Raw genomic sequence first — 17269 nt, 5'->3', positions numbered from 1 at the left:
TGTGTGCAATTCAGAGGGGTTTTTTTTTGCTTCCAGAATAATTTATTTTATATGCTTTAAGTTATTAATATATAAAGGTAAATATAAAATAATGCATTTCAGGTATAACATGAAATCAGAGCTTAGTTGGAAATACATACAGTTAAATGGACATTTTTTATTTTTCAAAAGTAATGTAGCTTTTCTTTTAGAATACAGAATTAGTAACTACATCAGAACTTCTATATAAACTTTTTTTTTTACGTGAGATCAGTGGTTGGTTTTATAATTGGCAGATGTCATCTGATGTGAATTTATCTCATCCAAGCTAGCATGAATGACTCATAAATATTTTATATTTAGCAGAATCAAAATAGAAACCCAAGCTTTTTGATTATTTGTAATTAGGTAATTGTTTTGACAGAAATTGACCCTTATGCCATAACAATGTGACAGTTTATGCTAAAGATCGATGAAGTTATTAAGAGCCAGGTATTAGGAAGTGTTATATATTTCTACCATCTTCCTCTTTCTCTACCTAAGTAATAAATGATACTATGACAAGTTCCTCAGAGAGTAGAATATCTTCCTACTTAATTCCAATTTGGATAATTTGGAAAGTTTCTAACTTCATCAGTTGTACAAGCATAACTTCCTAATATTGCAGTGAAAAATCTTTATAATATATAGATCCAAATTGCAGGAACACTGAAATGAGTAATTGTCTCATTTTGCATCAAAATCTCTAGAGATTTTCTTAAACAGTATAGATTTCCAGGTTATATTTCAGATATTCTGATGGTATTTTTAATATGGTTCTGGAAATCTGGCTCTTTTTTCCCCTATAGCAGGTAAGTATTTAATTACTGTAGCATACAGTTCACTAGATGAAATGTAATTCAGTAGATAAAACATGTATTTGATTTTCAGAGATTATTTCAGATAACTAACTTTCAGTGAAAAACACTTGCAACACATTGATCTTTTTATAAAAAATGGTTTTTAAAATGTTTGAAAGAGGGATTGGAGTGATAGTACATTGGGATGGGCCTTTGCCTTCTTGTCCATTGATCACCTGGATTAAATCCCCAGCACTCTATATGGTTCTGTATACCCACCAGGAGTAACTCCTGAGCACAGATCCAAGAGTAACCCTTGAGCACCACTGGGTGTGGCCCTCAAACCAAAGGAAAACAAGTGATTTTTTTAAAAATTTATTTTTAAATGTAGGAGTACTGTTGTTTATTCAACCACTGATTAAACTGATTGACGCGGGCATGATCTTTTTAAAAAATGTCTTTAATTGAATATCCGCGAGATAGACTATTACAAAGCTGTTCATAATTGGGTTTCAGTCATGCAATGACACACACCCATCCCTTCACCAGTCTACATTTCCCAACGCTAATGTCCCCTGTTTCCCTCCCACCATCCCCCAACACCCCACTCCCACCCACAACCTCCCTCTATGTGAGCTACTTTCCTTCTTGCTCTCTCCCTCCTTTTCCTTTTGTGCATTATGGTTTGCAATACAGATACTAAGAGGTCATGGTGTTTGTTCATGGCATTCAGTACTTTTATCGGGATGGTAAGGCTGGAGTAGCTTTTCAACTGGGTGGCAGCTTTGGGGTGTGGATGTGACTGCTGAGACTTCCAAAAGGGCAGTGAAGTAGAGGGGAGGTAGCCCATCCTAACTCTGAGAAAGCCTGGAGGTTTCAGTCACAAAAGCTGCATACCCGAATTTTCAGCAGATTATATCTTGGTGAAGTCCATCCCTAGGTGGTGGAGTCAGGCCTGGGGGATATAGCAGAGATTTTGGATTGTAGAAGCAAGTGGCTGCCAGGGCCTCTGCTTGACTGGGCACCAAACAAACCTGCCTCCCTCTGATTTACCCCTGTCTGTATAGCCATGCATGGGTCCAAGATTAACTGTGGCTTTTGATTTCTTTCCTTTCAAGATTTATTTATGTGTCTCTGAAGCAAGGCTGGTACTAGAGCTTATCTGGTGGCACTTGAGTTGACTCATGGGGGTGATTGCCAGTGCTTCCAGGAATATTGCAAAGAGAGGGGAGGTAGCCCATCCCACCTCTGAGAACACCTGAAGATTTCAGTCACAAAACCCTCATACCTGAATTTTCAGCAGATTATATCTTGTTAAGGTCTATCCTGAGACGGTGGAGTCAAGCTGAGGGTATGGCAGTGATTTTGGAAGCAAGCAACTGCTAGGAGTTTTACTTGGGCAGGTTCCAGGCTGACCCACCCCCTCTGATTTTCCCCTGTCTACTCAGCCATGTGCGGGTCCCAGATTAATTGTGGCTTTTGATCTCTTTTGAGATTTATTTATGGGTTTGTGAAATAAGACTGATAAATGAGCTTGGATAGCTGAGCAGGAGGTGGTTTGTGGGTGCAGTTCCCACATACCTAACTTTTTTTTTTTTATGTAGCAGTACTGCTGTTTATTCAGCCACTGATTAGCTTATTGATTTGGGCATGAACTCCACCTTGCCTTTTTTTTTCCCCATAGTTTTATTTATTTATTTTTCTTCTTATATTTATTTATTGAATCACTGTGGGAAAAGTTACTAAACTTTCAGGTTTAAGTCTCGGTCATATCATGATCAAACACCTCTCCCTTCACTGGTACTCATTTTCCACCACCAAGAACCCCAATATACCCCCTCTCTCACCCCTCCCAATGCCTGTGAGGCAGATAATTTCCACTTAACTCTTCTCTACATTGATTACATTCATTATTTCGACAAAAGATGCACCATTATTGTTTATAATTTCCCCCCCAACAATCAGAATTGCTGAAAAGGCATTGTGAAATACTTTGTTTTCTATAGCTGGGTATGAGAATCATATAATGATTTTGGGTTTCTGCAAAGAGCCAGATAATTACGAGATTGGTTTCTCTATGTCTGGTGTTATGGCTGTACTGAAGAGCTGCTCATGTGGGGGAACTTGTGACCTCGGTAGGGCGTGAAGGACAAGCCGGTACTGCCCCCCTTCCCATGAGACTGAAGTTGCACCATCACCGCTGGCTTATACCGCTCTGAGGTGGCGGCCACCTTGCTGCCTGGGGGGAGGGGAGGGAAAGGCAGAAGGGAGCAACACCCTTTCCTGCCCCCGGAGGCATGGCGCCGTAGTTGAACTCATGGTCCATTCACTTTTCTGCCACAAGCTGCCAGGCTCAGGACTAAGTCCTTTTGCCTCTGGAGCCATGGCTATGCCGGAGAGCTGCTTGTGGGGGGCAAATCATGACCTTGGTAGGGCATGAAGGACAAGCTGGTACCGCCCCCTTTCCCATGAGACTACAATTGCCCCGTCAGTACTGGCTCATACCTAGCTTTCCTATAAGCTCTGAGGCAGTGGCTACCTTGCTGCCGGGGTAGCAGGTGGGGGAGGCGGAAGGGAACAACACCCTCTTTCTCCCGGGGAGGCATGGTGCTGTAGTTTAATGCATGGTCCATACACTTTTCCGCTGCAAGCTGCCGGGCTCTGGACTAAGTCCTTTTACCTCTGGAGCCATGGCTGTACTGAGTTTCTGAGTCATTTTGCATAACATGATACTTTCCAAGTAGTACCACTTGTATGTAAATTTCATGACTTCCTCTTTTCTAACAGCTACATAGTACTCCATTGTGTAAATGTATCAAAGTTTCTTTAACCAGTCATCTGTTCTAAGGCACTCAGGTTTTTTCCAGATTCTGGCTATTGTAAAGAGTGCTGCAATGAACCAACAATTGCAGATGTCACTTGGACTATACATTTTTTGCCTCTCTGAGATATATTCCCAGGAGTGGTATTGCTGGGTCAAATGGGAGCTCAATTTCTAATTTTTTGAGAATCGTCCATACTGTAGCACTATTCTTTCATTGTTCATTTATTTGCTGGAGTGGGTACCAGTAATGTCTCCATTGTGAGATTTCTTGTTACTGTTTTTGGCATATCGAATATGCCACTGGGGGCTTTCCAGGCTTTGCTGTGCGGGCAGGACATTCTTAGTAGCTTGCCGGCCTATCCGAGAGGGACGGAGGAATCGAATCTGGAAATAAAAGTAAATAAATGAAATGAATAATGTCTCCTGCCCCCGTGCCTGGCTGTCCTTGCCAGGGCCCCTTGGAGGGGAGCGGGTTGAGTTTACCTCCCTGCCCCGACCAGGGCTCCGGCAGCCGAAGACCTCCAGAACCAGCCACCACCATGCAGAGACCACCCTCCACACGCATGAAGGTACCGGCAGAGGAACAAAGGCATGCGGGTCCTGGGGCTGAGATCTCCAAGCCTGCTTGGATCGGGGCTGAGCATCCTCCACCCAGATTCTCCAAATTCCAGTAGGCAGTGGTCACACCCACCAACTGGCCCCATGGCACCGTGTAATCCCATCAATGGCCAAGACCCAGAGACTATAAAACCCAACTCCTGGAAGTGCGTGGCCGCATTTGCAACATCTTATTATCTCATTCTTACTTTGGACAAAATGGCAGGCTACCGAATGTAACCTGCCCACATGGCAGAGTCTGGCAAACTCCCCGTGGTGTACCAAATATGCCAAATACCAGTAACAATGATGGGTCTCATTCTCCTAAACCTGGAAGAGCTTTTAATATGGCACTTTTTAGAAAATCTCAGGGCTAGGATGAAGGAGACATTACTGGGGCCTGCTCAAGGCAATCGACGAACAACAGGATGGTTGTGATTGTGATCGTGAATTTTGTGTCTGGGTAGGAAGCTCATAGGATTACACTGCATAATTCGGATATACAAGCTTCTCTCACCCAAACTGTGTAGTTCTAGCGCTTAGCACTGTTGGCCCACATGACACCATATTTTTGGTTTTGAGCACTGAACAATCAGAATCAGGCCTGCACTAAGTTCAGCACTACCTCTGTAGTTAAACAGCCCACCCCAGCCCCCACAACCATTAGCTTTAAGTCTTTATTAAAGCAAAATTAAGGCAGCAATGCAATGTCCAAGTAGTAGCCCATATTGATCAGTACACAGTAGCCCACATTGATCAGTACACAGTTGGCCAAGAATCACCAGAAGTGGCCCCTGGACCCTTTGAGCATCACTTGAGAGAAACCCCCCCCCCCCCCCCACACACACACACCGTACAAAACCCAAACACATTAAAAATTTTAAGTTATGTTCATTATTCTGTAACTGCCCTTATATGTTATCTACCAAATATTCATTGTCTACTTCTGCTTTCTTTTTTTTGAAGTCTAATTTCTTTAAGGGATGCTATATGCCAAAGGGAGGATATGCACTTCAGAGTCTTCCTTGAAGATAGATATTTAAAGTGAGTTTCTACATTCAGAGGCTGAAACTGATGATTAGAATATGATGATTAGAATAGCAATTTTGAGAACTATCCATCAAATGCATTCAACAGAAGATTGGTCAATAAAATATAAATTGAAGTCAATGAAGATGATATATTAGGACTACAATGGAGCAAGTATGTATTAACTTGCCTAAAGAGAAATAAAAGATGTCTCTGAAGCTATCTAGAAGCATATATATGCCTTACTTACAGACTTCTTGTCCGTGTGAGGAAAATACCTAAGACACTGTTCAGAGGGTAACCCAATTCACAAATCATACAGTAGAATAATATGATAGTTCACAATAAAGATGACCTAAATGACTACTAACATGGTAATAAGGGTTTCTCATAAATTTCATTAAACCATACCATAATGAAAATAAAAATTGGAGAAGTTTCTTAGACCAAGTGAAAATCACAGTGATGACCAAAGGGAATGAGGAGTGAGGAGTGGGGAGGAATGAGGACAAGGCTCTTTGGGTTGTGGAATGGCACTCAAACTTCAGTAGTCATCAGATCTTATAAAACAGTGCAGTGAAAAAAAGTAGGCCCAGGATTGTATACCTAATGAAAGCACTTTAAGAAATGCAATATATAGGATAACTACAGCAAAGTAACTTTAATGTGAATCAGTTTTCAAAATAATCATAAGGGACTTTTTCCAGGCTTGTTCTCTCTTGAACATGTATTTGTCTCAGAATCTTTTTTAGCTTTTTCAACTCTGGAGAAGCTGTATTCTCTCTTGAGTATGTAAAGCAAAACAAAATGAAATGGTCATTTTGTTTAAATTATACTTTAAATTATATAATTTTGCTAATGTTACCGTCTTTTTAGGGTTCACGGTGCTCCTCTGATGCCAGTATGCTTGGAGAGATGATGTTTGGCTCTGTAGCAATGAGCTATAAAGGTTCCACCTTAAAAATTCATCAGATCCGGTGAGTGATTTTCTGAGTTTTCTTAATTCTTTTTTGAAAACTTAAAAATTTTTTAAAGAGAATTTCATACTTTATGGCAAATGCTTGATTTATGATTATATAACTATCTGTGACAAACATTTTATATATAATAAAAAGGTAATTGTGTTTTAATTTCACGATTTCTCTGTCTCTCCATAGTTCTCCTCCACAACTTATGCTCAGCAAAGTTTTTACTGCACGAACAGGCAGCAGTATCTGCGGAAGTCTCAATACGTAAGTGGCTATGGATACAGAGAAAGTTAATTACCGTAGATGATGAAGTAGGAAAAAATATTGATTTCAGGATTGAAATATAAATTCAGATTTCTTTCACTTCTTATATTTGAAAGTTTGTGACCACCAATTTCTACCCTCCGGTTTTTTTTTCTTTTGAGGTATACAATTTAGTGCTAAGTCAGTTGTACAGGGCTTTTCCATCATTGTGGTCCTGGGAGCTGACTGGGCTGCACCCTGTGATTCTCAGGAGGCTGAATCAGCCAGGGGATCAAAACAGAGTCAGGTGTACTCATTTTCTGGTCCTTTGATCTCTTTCTAGAAGTTATGAAAAAAAACCCCAAATATCGATTTTAATTTCCCAAATGTTGTTGAGTACCTTTTCATTTGGCCTTTGGTCATTTATGTTTTCTTCAGAGAAATGTCTATTCAGTTCTGGATATTCAGAGAACCTTTCATTTTTCTTTTTCCCAGTTGGGTGGTTGTTTTCTTTTTTACTAATTTGTATGAGCCTAAACCCCTTTTCAGACAGAAATGATTTGCAAATATTTGCTCCCATCTGGTAGGCTCATTTTGCTGATGGTTTCTTTTGCAGTGAATCAGCTTTTAAGATTGATATAATTTGGGCTGGAAAGATAATATATAGGTTAAGGCACTTGCCTTGCATCCAGGTCACCCTGGTTGATCCTCAGCACTACATACTTGTCATCTGAGCACTTAATAGGAATGATCCCTGATCACAGAACCAGAAATAAGCTCTGAACATTGCTGGGTGTGATCCAAAAACAAATAAAAATGAATGATACAGTCCCTTTTGTTTATTTTTGTTCTTTGTACCATTGTATTATCTAGGAAATTAGCTCCAAGACTGAAGTCAAGAGACTTTTCTCCCTATTATTTCTTCTAGGATTTTTTGTGATTTCAGTCTTATGTTTATAATTCTTGAATGCATTTTAAGTTCAGTTTTTTTTTTGAGTCTTTGTAAGATTGAGGTCCAGATTTATTCTGCATTTTTTGTAGATTTTTAAGCACCATTTATTGAAGAGACTATTATTTACCCATTGATTATTCTTGACTTTCTTATCAAATATTAGTTAACTGTATATGTGGCAACTTACTTTGGAGCTTTTATATTCCCCCTACAGATTTATTTATGTTTTTATGGTAGTTCAATACTGTTAAAATTATGAAAACTTGGTGATATAACTTGAAATCGGGAAGTGGGACGCTTCTAGCTTTTTTTTTTCTTTTTCATGACTGGTAGGACATTTTCAATTGGTTAGTGCCGTGATTATTGCACTATATATTGAATTGAAATAATGGCAAGTCTGATACCAGTATGGTGGATGAATTTCATGCCTTAAACGCTGTGTTAGTAAATCACAAAAATGGATTTTGTAGGTGAACATATTAAATTTTTGGTTAGCCAAAGTTGCAGGAGGGGCCTGAGAGATAGTACAAGAATTAAGGTGCTTGCTGTTCACTTGGCCAATCCTGGTTTGATCCTGGCACCATGTATACAAACTCCGCCAGGAGTAATCCCTGAACATAGAGTCAAGAGTCAAGAGTAAGCCCTGAGCTCCACTGATAGTGGCCAAACAACCAATCTCCAACAGTAACAGGAGGTAGCAATCTTCCTACTTGAAACTAGAGAAATTCTTAAGTGCCCCTTTCAGTTATAAAATCCTCTAAAAAGTCTTCGGAGGCTTTTCATTAGCTGAGTTTCTAAAAACTGTAACTCTGTTAAAGGAAAGAGAGTAAAAGAATTCCCCAAAGATAGCATGAATACTTTTTAAAAAAAAGTAAATGTCTGGAGCGCCTGCTTTTCCTGTGGGAGCCTTGGCTCAGTCCCTGGCTCCTTATTTGATATGGTACCCCAGACACCATCCTGAGGTGAGCGAAAACAAGAAGAGAACGACAACCGAAGTGGAAAAAAATGGATGCTGAAAGTATTTATATATAAGCAAGAGGGCTTATGGGGTTGGAGAGGTAGTACAGTGGTAGGGCACTTGCCTTTCATGCAGCCAACCTGTGTTCAATCCTGGCATCCCATATGGTCCCTTCTGAACACACCAAGAGCACCAAGAGAGATTTCTGAGCACATAGCCAGGAGTAATTCCTGAGCAGCGCCAGGTGTGACCCAAAACAAAACAAAAAAAACCCCAAGATAAATGAGGATTTAATATTAATATAGAAATTAGAAATTCTACACTGTATTTACTCATTTGACTATAATCCTCTGAATTTCTTATTCTTTTTAAAATTCTGGTCATAAAATCTCAAAGTTTATACTAACAACATAATGTTATTCTTATTGTTCTGAATCATGAAAATATAAGTAAGTTAAAATTATATTCTTAAAGAAAATTTTTTTAATTAACTTTTTTGATTGTGGTGCCAGAGATTGAACTTGGGTGGATCTCCTTATTATCCCTCTGGCCTGGGAACTTTGTATTTTAAATCAGGTTTAGTAAACTTTTTCTGTAAAAATATGATAGTATTCTCAGTTTCAGGGATAAGGAATTATGGTGCGTTTTTTTCAGCTCTTGCTTATAGCATGAAAGCAGATATATACAATTCATAAGTGAGTGGATATGTCTTTTCTGATAAAGTTCTATTTACAGAAACAGGCCGCAGGCTAGATTTAACTTTCAGTTTACAAACTCATAGTTTAAATGGTTAACTTAGTCTGAATTAGAAAAACTATAAAAATCTGGAATTTCAGTGGAATATGTGAACAGTTACTATTTAGAATGTAAAATGAACTCAGAATATTTTTCTTTTCCCTCTTAGGCTTCAGGACAGTCTTGAATTTATCAATCAGGATAACAATACATTAAAGGCTGATAATAACACAGTTATTAATGGACTACTTGGAAATATAGGTAAAGGTTCTTTTGGTTTTATAGGTTTAAAATGGATTTTCATTTTTTTAAAATAATGTAGATCTAAGACCAAAGAACTTTCATAATAAAAGTTCAAATGTAGTTTAAATTTGTATAGTATTTGTTTTTGAAAAACATGTTTAAAATATGAATAACACTTATTTTGTCTTCTATCCAAGTACTAACCTTACCTACTTAGCTCTGAGATCAGGCACGCTTAGGCTTGTATGGCTATGGACATAACACTTATTTTATGTTTGAGAAAAAACTGCTAAAGATATATCCATTTTTTACAAAATTTTAGTACATCATAGATACCATCATTGGTATAAAAAGATTGACTTTGTCTCTAGAACATTTCAGTTGGTATTACACTTTCTCCTTTCTTTCCTGTCATAATAATAGTTTTAAAAAATGCTTATTTGGGGGTTAGGGTGCTGGGGTGGTGGTGGGCAGGCTCATTTTTGTAACTTCCAATTCAAATGAGCTGATTTGGAGCTTTAAAGAGTTTAATGTTTAATAATATTTATAGAATAGGAGCCTATGTAGTACTATTGTCATTGCTGCTCCTAAAAGGCAACATTTTGAAGTGACATACCCTCAAATTTCTGGTCATTTTTTATATCCTACAATGCTCAACTAAATAGTTGTGGACCATATATCCAGTGCTCAAAAATAATTTGTTATCTCAAGAGAGTAAATAGTAATTAGAATAGGATGAATAAGTCATTTCTGTTAAGTGTGAATTTTTATTTGTAATTTTAATAAGTATATGTAAGTTACTTCTATTGTAGATGTTTTCTGGTCTTGAGAGGCGTAATATCCTTTTTAAAAAAATCATGTGGAGTAAAATGAGTGACTATTAAGTTTCTTTTGTGGGCTACTTACAGTGTTGTTAGGCATTATATTTTAGTAGTATGTATTTTGTTTTGTATTTTGGGGGGCAACGGGGAAATGGGCCACTCCTGGTGGTATTTAGGGGTTGCTTTTGGCCCTGCTCATTGAACCATGTAGTATAGGAGATTGAACTGGGTCAGCCTTATGCAAGGCAAGTGCCTTAATGCCTGTACTATCCCTCCAACTCAGAAAGTGTATTTTGTAGAAAAATTAAAGTTTTTGCTTTTTCTTAATTAACTTGATGATTTATTGATTTTAATAAAGTCAAAGACTGATAAGGAAGTAAATTTAAAAAATGACAGTTTTTTGAGTTCAAGGGTCTCATGAAAAGCCTCATTTATAAAGTAAATTATAACCTTAGAAGCTGGTTATGTTTTTGTTGTTTAAATATAGGATAAGAGGTTGATTCATTTTAAAAAGTCTTTAATGAGGGGCTGGAGTGATAGTGCAGTGGGTAGGGCGTTTGCCTTACACGCGGCCCATCCGGGTTGGATTCCCAGCTTCTCATATGGTTCCCCGAGCACCACCAGGAGTAATTCCTGAGTGCAAAGCCAGGAGTAACTCCTGAGCATCGCTGGGTGTGACTCAAAAAGGGGGAAAAAGAAAAAAACTTGAATGATTAGCTGTGACTTATACTTTAGATGTCTTTTATTTCCTTTATGTTTTCAGTTAACCAACTTGTGAAGCACCTATTATATGTCAGTCATTCTGTTATATCTTGATGGTACACACAGTTCTTGCTATAACAGATTTAGCACTGTAGCATTGTCCTCTCATTGTTCAATTTGCGCAAGCGGGCACCAGTAACGTCTCCTTTGTGAGACTTGTTGTTACTGTTTTTGGCATATCGAATATGCCACGGGGAGCTTGCCAAGCTCTGCCGTGTGGGTATGATACTCTCGGTAGCTTGCCGGGCTCTCCAAGAGGGATGGAGGAATCGAACCCGGGTCGTCCTTCCTACCTGCTGTTCTATCACTCCAACCTATAACAGATTTATATTATATAAATCATACAATACCACGTTGTTAACTTTTGAATTGAAGTAAGAGGAGGGTATGACAGAAATGAGGAAGGGCTCCTTTTTTCATTCCTGGAGAGTCAGGGAAGATTTGGGAAGCGAGTTTTAAGTCTGATGGCTGAAAAAAGAACTATTCTAGGAAAAGTTATGGAAAGAGATCATAGAATATGGAAAAGCAGTGAACGAGTCAGTGTGGACAGAGCACAGAATAGGAGTTAAGGAAACGAAAAGGACCTAGAGGAACAGATCATGAAGGGGATCTGTATGGAGCAGCGAGGAACCTTGAACATTAGTTTGTTTCCTCTACCTGTTGGGTTATTTATTTATTAATTAAAAAAAACAGGATTACACAGGCAAGGATTAGGGAATTGTTTGTGTGAGAGATAATGAGGATAGAACTGGGAAAGACCAAGAGAGCTCTCAGATTGTGGTTAGAAAATCTCACTGTACAGTACACAGAAGGTTTGGCCAGTATATTTACAAGTGTTTGAATCAGAGTTTACTATTAGAAGTGACCAGTGTCTTTCCAAAATGGTCTGATTTACTAATACCTGTTTCATTCAGTAATGAAATTGACTGAGAGTATTTCTCACGGTGTACAACTTGACTGAATTTCAGAACACTGTAGTTGGTTGATTATTTAGTTTCTCAACCAACTAGTACCGGGTACTAGCTTAGCTGGAGGCCTTTTTTAGAGCATTCTCAAGATACCTAAGAGAACTTTTCAGACTATAGAAACATCATATTTGTAAGTACAAAAGAATATTCTAATTGTGGATTTATGTCAACAAGTTGGATTGAAGAGACTTTGCCATTAGAAGGCTGTGATGACAGTTGTTGAGACGCTCATTAAAATAGAGTGGAGTGGATTTAGTGATTTGAAACATGAGTTGAAGTAAGAGATAATATTTGTCTGTATGGTTATAATTACATGGATATGAAGAGGAGCAGAAGAAATTGGAATTAATGATTTTAGGTGTAGGCATATTGGAATTGGAAATATTGCTGAATTGCTTTAATAATGATACTCATTACATTTAGTATGTGAGTCTCTGGGTTCCATCCCCTATCATCAGCAAAAAATAATAATAATAAAAAAAGTGGTGCAAAGAGATAGGTCAAAAGTTGGTGGGAGGCTGAGGTTTGATCCCTGACACATCTTGATTTCCTGGGTGCTACCAGAAGTGAACCCCCAGTACTGCCAGCTATGACTCGGCCCTCCTTCCTATCCCCACAGGGAAGGAGTCAGAGAGATGGCTCAGGAGTCAGAAGCATACATTTTTTTTTTTTTTTTGCCTTTTTGGCTTTTTGGATCACACCTGGCAATGCACAGAGGTAACTCCTGGCTTTGCACTTAGGAATTACTCCTGGTGGTGCTCAGGGGACCATATGGGATGCTGGGAATCGAACCTGGGTCGGCTGTGTAAGGCAAACGCCCTACTCGCTGTACTATGGCTCCAGCTCCAGAAGCATACATCTTGAATGCATAGTTATCTACAATGCTGCATGGCTATCCCCAAGTACCACTGAAGGCCTGGAGGCCCCTGAGCACTACTGACTTTGTCCTGGTGGCCCCTAACAACTATGCGTCCGAGACAAGTTGATTGTCACTGGGAGTGCTCACCATCCCCCAAAGAGAGGGAGAGGAGAAAGGGGTTGACTTAAATAAGCCCTTAGTACTCTGCACACAGAGTTGAGGATACCATGGTGTATAGTGAGTGGCTACAAGATTAACTGGTGTGGTGCATTCTACCCCTAAAACATAAACATTTATAGTCTCCATAAAAAAAATGAAAAAAAAAAGATTTTTTTTCAGTTGTGCTATATGAATAGCTGTGATATAATGTGATATAAATAGGTGTGATTACCAATAATTCCCCAGACCTCTACAATTATAGATTTTTTTTAATCTCTTATTTTGATTTTGGACTGCGCTCAGCTGTGCTCAGGAGTTACTCCTAGCTCTGTGCTTAGGTATCACTCCTGGCAGGCTCTTGAGACTATGTAGAATGCCTGGGATTGAACCTGGGTCAGCTGCGTGCAAGGCAAGTGCCCTGCCTACTGTACTATTTCTCTGATCCTGATCCCCTTTCTTCTTTGGGTTCCATTTTCTTCAACATTACTGCTCAACTGTATGAAACTCGTGGAAAGGAATTGAGTATACTTTGTATGTGACTGACTCTGTTTAGAACCCCAGTACTACAGGCTGCCTGAGTATTGGAAGGGGCAGCTTTGGAGATCCTTGAGCACTGCTAGGGTGGCCCAAGTAATGCGTGACACCACAGGACTTGAGCATCATTGCATTCTCTGACCCTTGAATTGAACCACTACACTAGTTGACTGAGAATTTCTGAAAGGGGTCCTGTACCTCCTAAAAGTCTCTTGGGAGACCCTCCCAACCTCCAAACTAGAGTATTATTGGAGTTTAGAGAAAAATTTTGTAAGTGTAACACTGTAGCACTGTCCTCTCGTTCATTGATTTGCTCAAGTGGGCCCAGTAACGTCCAGTAAAGTCTCCATTGTGAGACTTGTTGTTACTGTGTTTGGCATATCGAATACATCATGGGTAGCTTGCCAGGCTTTGCCGTGCAGGCGAGATACTCTCGGTAGCTTGCTGGGCTTTCCAAGAGGGGCGGAGGAATCGAACCCAGCTTGGCATTGGCGTCGTGCAAGCCAAACGCCCTACTGCTGTGTTATCGCTCCCATCTTTGTAAGTGTAATATAATTAAAAATACAGTAAGATGAAAGTAATATGAACTCTGCGGGGTGGAGCGATAGCATAGCGGGTAGGGCATTTGCCTGGCTTGCGGCCAATGCCGAGCCAGGTTCGATTCTTCCTCCCCTCTTGGAGAGCCCGGCAAGCTACCAAGAGTATCTCGCCCACACGGCAAAGCCTGGCAAGCTACCCATGACGTATTCGATTTGCCAAACACAGTAACATGTCTCACAATGTTACTGGGCCCGCTCAAGCAAATTGATGAACAACGGGAGGACAGTGATGAACTCTGCAGTAAGCAAGAGGAAGGTTTTTGGTAACTTGTCTTGAGCCTTTTCAGTGAGGAGAATTGAAATCAGAGTCAAGAGATTAATTTTCTTTCCAAGATAAGAGCCATAGTGAGTTTACATTGGTCTTAGGATTCTTTTGTACATTTAGAATAATAAAGAAATTTTGTATATGTGAATTATATTTGATATACACAATTAAAATTTGATATCACTAATTAAAATTTAAACTTAGATGTAAATATTATGTAGTGGCCCTCCTGTTGATCATCGATTTGCTCGAGCGGGCCCAGTAATGTCTCCATTGGAGACTTTGTTGTTACTGTGTCTGGCATATCGAATACTCTTGGTAGCTTGCCGGGCTCTCCGAGAGAGGCAGAGGAATCGAACTTGGGTCGGCCATGTTGGCTGCATGCAAGGCAGACGCCCTACCCGCTGTGCTATCGCTCCTAATTTATTAAAAATTAACACTAGGCTAGGGAGGTAGTTTAGCAGTAAAAAGCATGCCTTCCATACCAGAAGATCAGTATGTACAGTAAAACATAGCACTAATAATATCCTTTAATGTTGCCATAAGTAATATGTCTTACAATAACTGTTTTTCAAGGTAAAAGCATCTAGTGAGAAGAGCATCATTGCTTTACAATTTGCAGTTTACCTGTATGTCAGGCTTAGTAGACAATGACAGGTTTCTCTTTTTTGTTTGTGCATATAGTCTCTTGTGTATATTGTTTTGGATATAGATATTAAAATTCAGCCTCACACAGATATGAAGTTGGCAAGGGTAAGTTCTCACAGGCTAAGTCCCTGAAAAGGTCATAGTGATCTCCTGCAGTGGTCTTCAGACTACATTTTAAGAATCACTGGGTTCATAGGATTGCATAAGTGAAGAAAAAGAAGAGTTTTGACTTAAATTATGATGGGGAAAAAGATTGTAAGAAAGATTAAGCAGTTACATTATACTCCTAAGATATTAGTAATTAACACTGTTACAAATCATGATACCTCAATTTGAAAAAACGTAATGCTACCAATACTTTATTTTTAAAGGATGAAGTTAGTGGTTGAATTGGTAGAGTTGGTTTTTAAAGATTGTAGCTGACTTACATAAAAATTTTATAAATTGAGGAAAGGAGGACATAAGAATTTACTGAGTGGGTTTCTGGCATAAGGTGAATTTGTGAATAATGTTCCCTATTGTTACTACTGAGACAAGAAGGAGGCAAGGGTGGGTGAAAGTTTGATTAAGTTTGAGGTAGGAAAACGAAGGTTTTTGTATAGTGTGTGTATGTATGTATGTGTATGTGTTTGTGTGTGTGTGTGCGCCTGTATTTATCTGCTTATACAGATTCATGGTGAGAATAAGAAAGAGGTGGGTAAGGAAGAAATTTAAGGATAGTAGATAAAATTTTGAAATAAATGTGAAAATCAAAAAAGGAGCTTAACAGTGAAACATGAAAGTCTATTGCACGTGCACCTTAATTACAGAAATTCTTAAAATAGCAAAAGCTCTGTTAACAAGTTGAAAATATAATTTGTATCTTTTGTTACTTTTCAAATTAGAAATCCTCTATTCTATCGTGGTTTACACCACTTACTAGCTATTTAGATTATCTTGAAAAAATGTGGCCAAAAGGTAACCCAGCTTGCTTACTTCCAAGCTCTAACATTGCCTCTTTTTTAATTTTTTTTTAAATTTCCTGACTATGGTATCTACTCTTAAATGAGCATGTAGCAACCTCTCCTCTTGGTCAGTCTTGGGAGTCTGGTCCTGATGGGCTGCATTGCTATTCCTGTTTCCCTAGTGGCTGAACCTTGGTCTAGAAACTTTGCGTTCTTCTGTTTGTAACTCATCACAAGGCTGGAAAACCTCTTTTTGTATTTATTGTCCAAACTATCCTTTTCTATATTTGCTCTGTTTTATGTTGTATTCTGTTTTCTCAGCCAAGTGTTTGGGTAATATTTGCCATAGTATGCAGATGCAACATAATCTTAAAAGCAAAATTTTGATAGATGAAACAATTGGCAAATGTCAGATTATGTAAATGTCAGTGTACTTTCCTTGATCTTTAAAAGCATTGTATTATATTCAAAAATGTTCAATATTTAAAGTGATTTTTACCTTGTATAGGGGAAGTTTTTACTACTATATATAGATTTGTTGGTACATCAGCATGAAATTGTATGTTTGAGATAAATCATGACCAGAAGGAAATAATTTTGTTTTAAAAAAGGGAAACCAATTTGAATTATTCTTATTTGACTTAAAAGTTTCCATATCTGTTGGTCTGCTTTTGTGCTGCCTAGCTCACCTTTTATTCCTGATGCATTGTGGCTTCTCTAACAGCCTTCTTTCATGTGTATTTTACGTTTTTGCCATGTAGGTCTTTCACAGTTCTGCAGCCCCAGGCGGGCATTCTCTGAACAGGGTCCGCTCCGTCTGATCAGGAGCGCCTCTTTCTTTGCAGGTTTGCGATGTGCTGTGTGGGTAGACTAGTTGGTGTGCCACAGTGGCTAGAATCTGTAGTTAAGTTGTGGAAACAAGAGAGTAAATAAGTGCAGTTGGGGTAGGTATGGTTAAAAAAAATTACTAAGAAAGTATAAGAAAGAACTTGATTACTTTCTATTGAGTAAATACTGGTAAGGTTTCCAGAAGTGCAATATATTGATATTTTCATGAAATTTTTATTCATTTTTATTCCATTATGGAGTTTGGAGTTTAACTTTAGAATTCTAAGTTAAATTTTAGTTTGAACATTATTTCCTATTACACCAATTGAAAATTCTCATGTGACACTCTCTTGTTTCCATGGCTAAGTAGCTTTGTATGATAGTTCACCAATTATAGAAAATATCCTGTCTAATTATCGTAAAATTTTTGATCTACACTGTTCCATAAAGATGATTTCTCTTAGAGCTAAGATTTAGATGAACAAGCACCATCATAGTGCTCATTAAAGACATAC

The 17269-nt window shown here is 38.6% G+C and overlaps 1 protein-coding gene across 2 annotated transcripts in view; it reads left to right on the top strand.

Annotated features, from left to right (window-relative positions):
• The window catches only part of FNIP1 (folliculin interacting protein 1), a 120926-nt gene that overhangs the window by 65671 nt on the left and 37986 nt on the right, over positions 1 to 17269 (top strand). Inside the window, exons 4-7 of one of the 2 annotated variants that reach the window (XM_056124237.1) lie at positions 6145 to 6245; positions 6426 to 6500; positions 9294 to 9385; positions 16688 to 16771. In XM_056124237.1, coding sequence (XP_055980212.1) covers positions 6145 to 6245; positions 6426 to 6500; positions 9294 to 9385; positions 16688 to 16771 — 352 coding nt within the window. The remainder of the gene's footprint in view (positions 1 to 6144; positions 6246 to 6425; positions 6501 to 9293; positions 9386 to 16687; positions 16772 to 17269) is intronic. The other variant, XM_056124238.1, reaches the window with a different exon arrangement.

The sequence above is a fragment of the Sorex fumeus genome, unplaced genomic scaffold, assembly GCF_029834395.1.
Source record: "Sorex fumeus unplaced genomic scaffold, SorFum_2.1 ptg000051l, whole genome shotgun sequence".
Classification (NCBI taxonomy): Eukaryota; Metazoa; Chordata; class Mammalia; order Eulipotyphla; family Soricidae; genus Sorex; species Sorex fumeus.
Note: the sequence above shows the minus strand (reverse complement) of the source record. Positions and strands in the feature narration are given on the sequence as shown.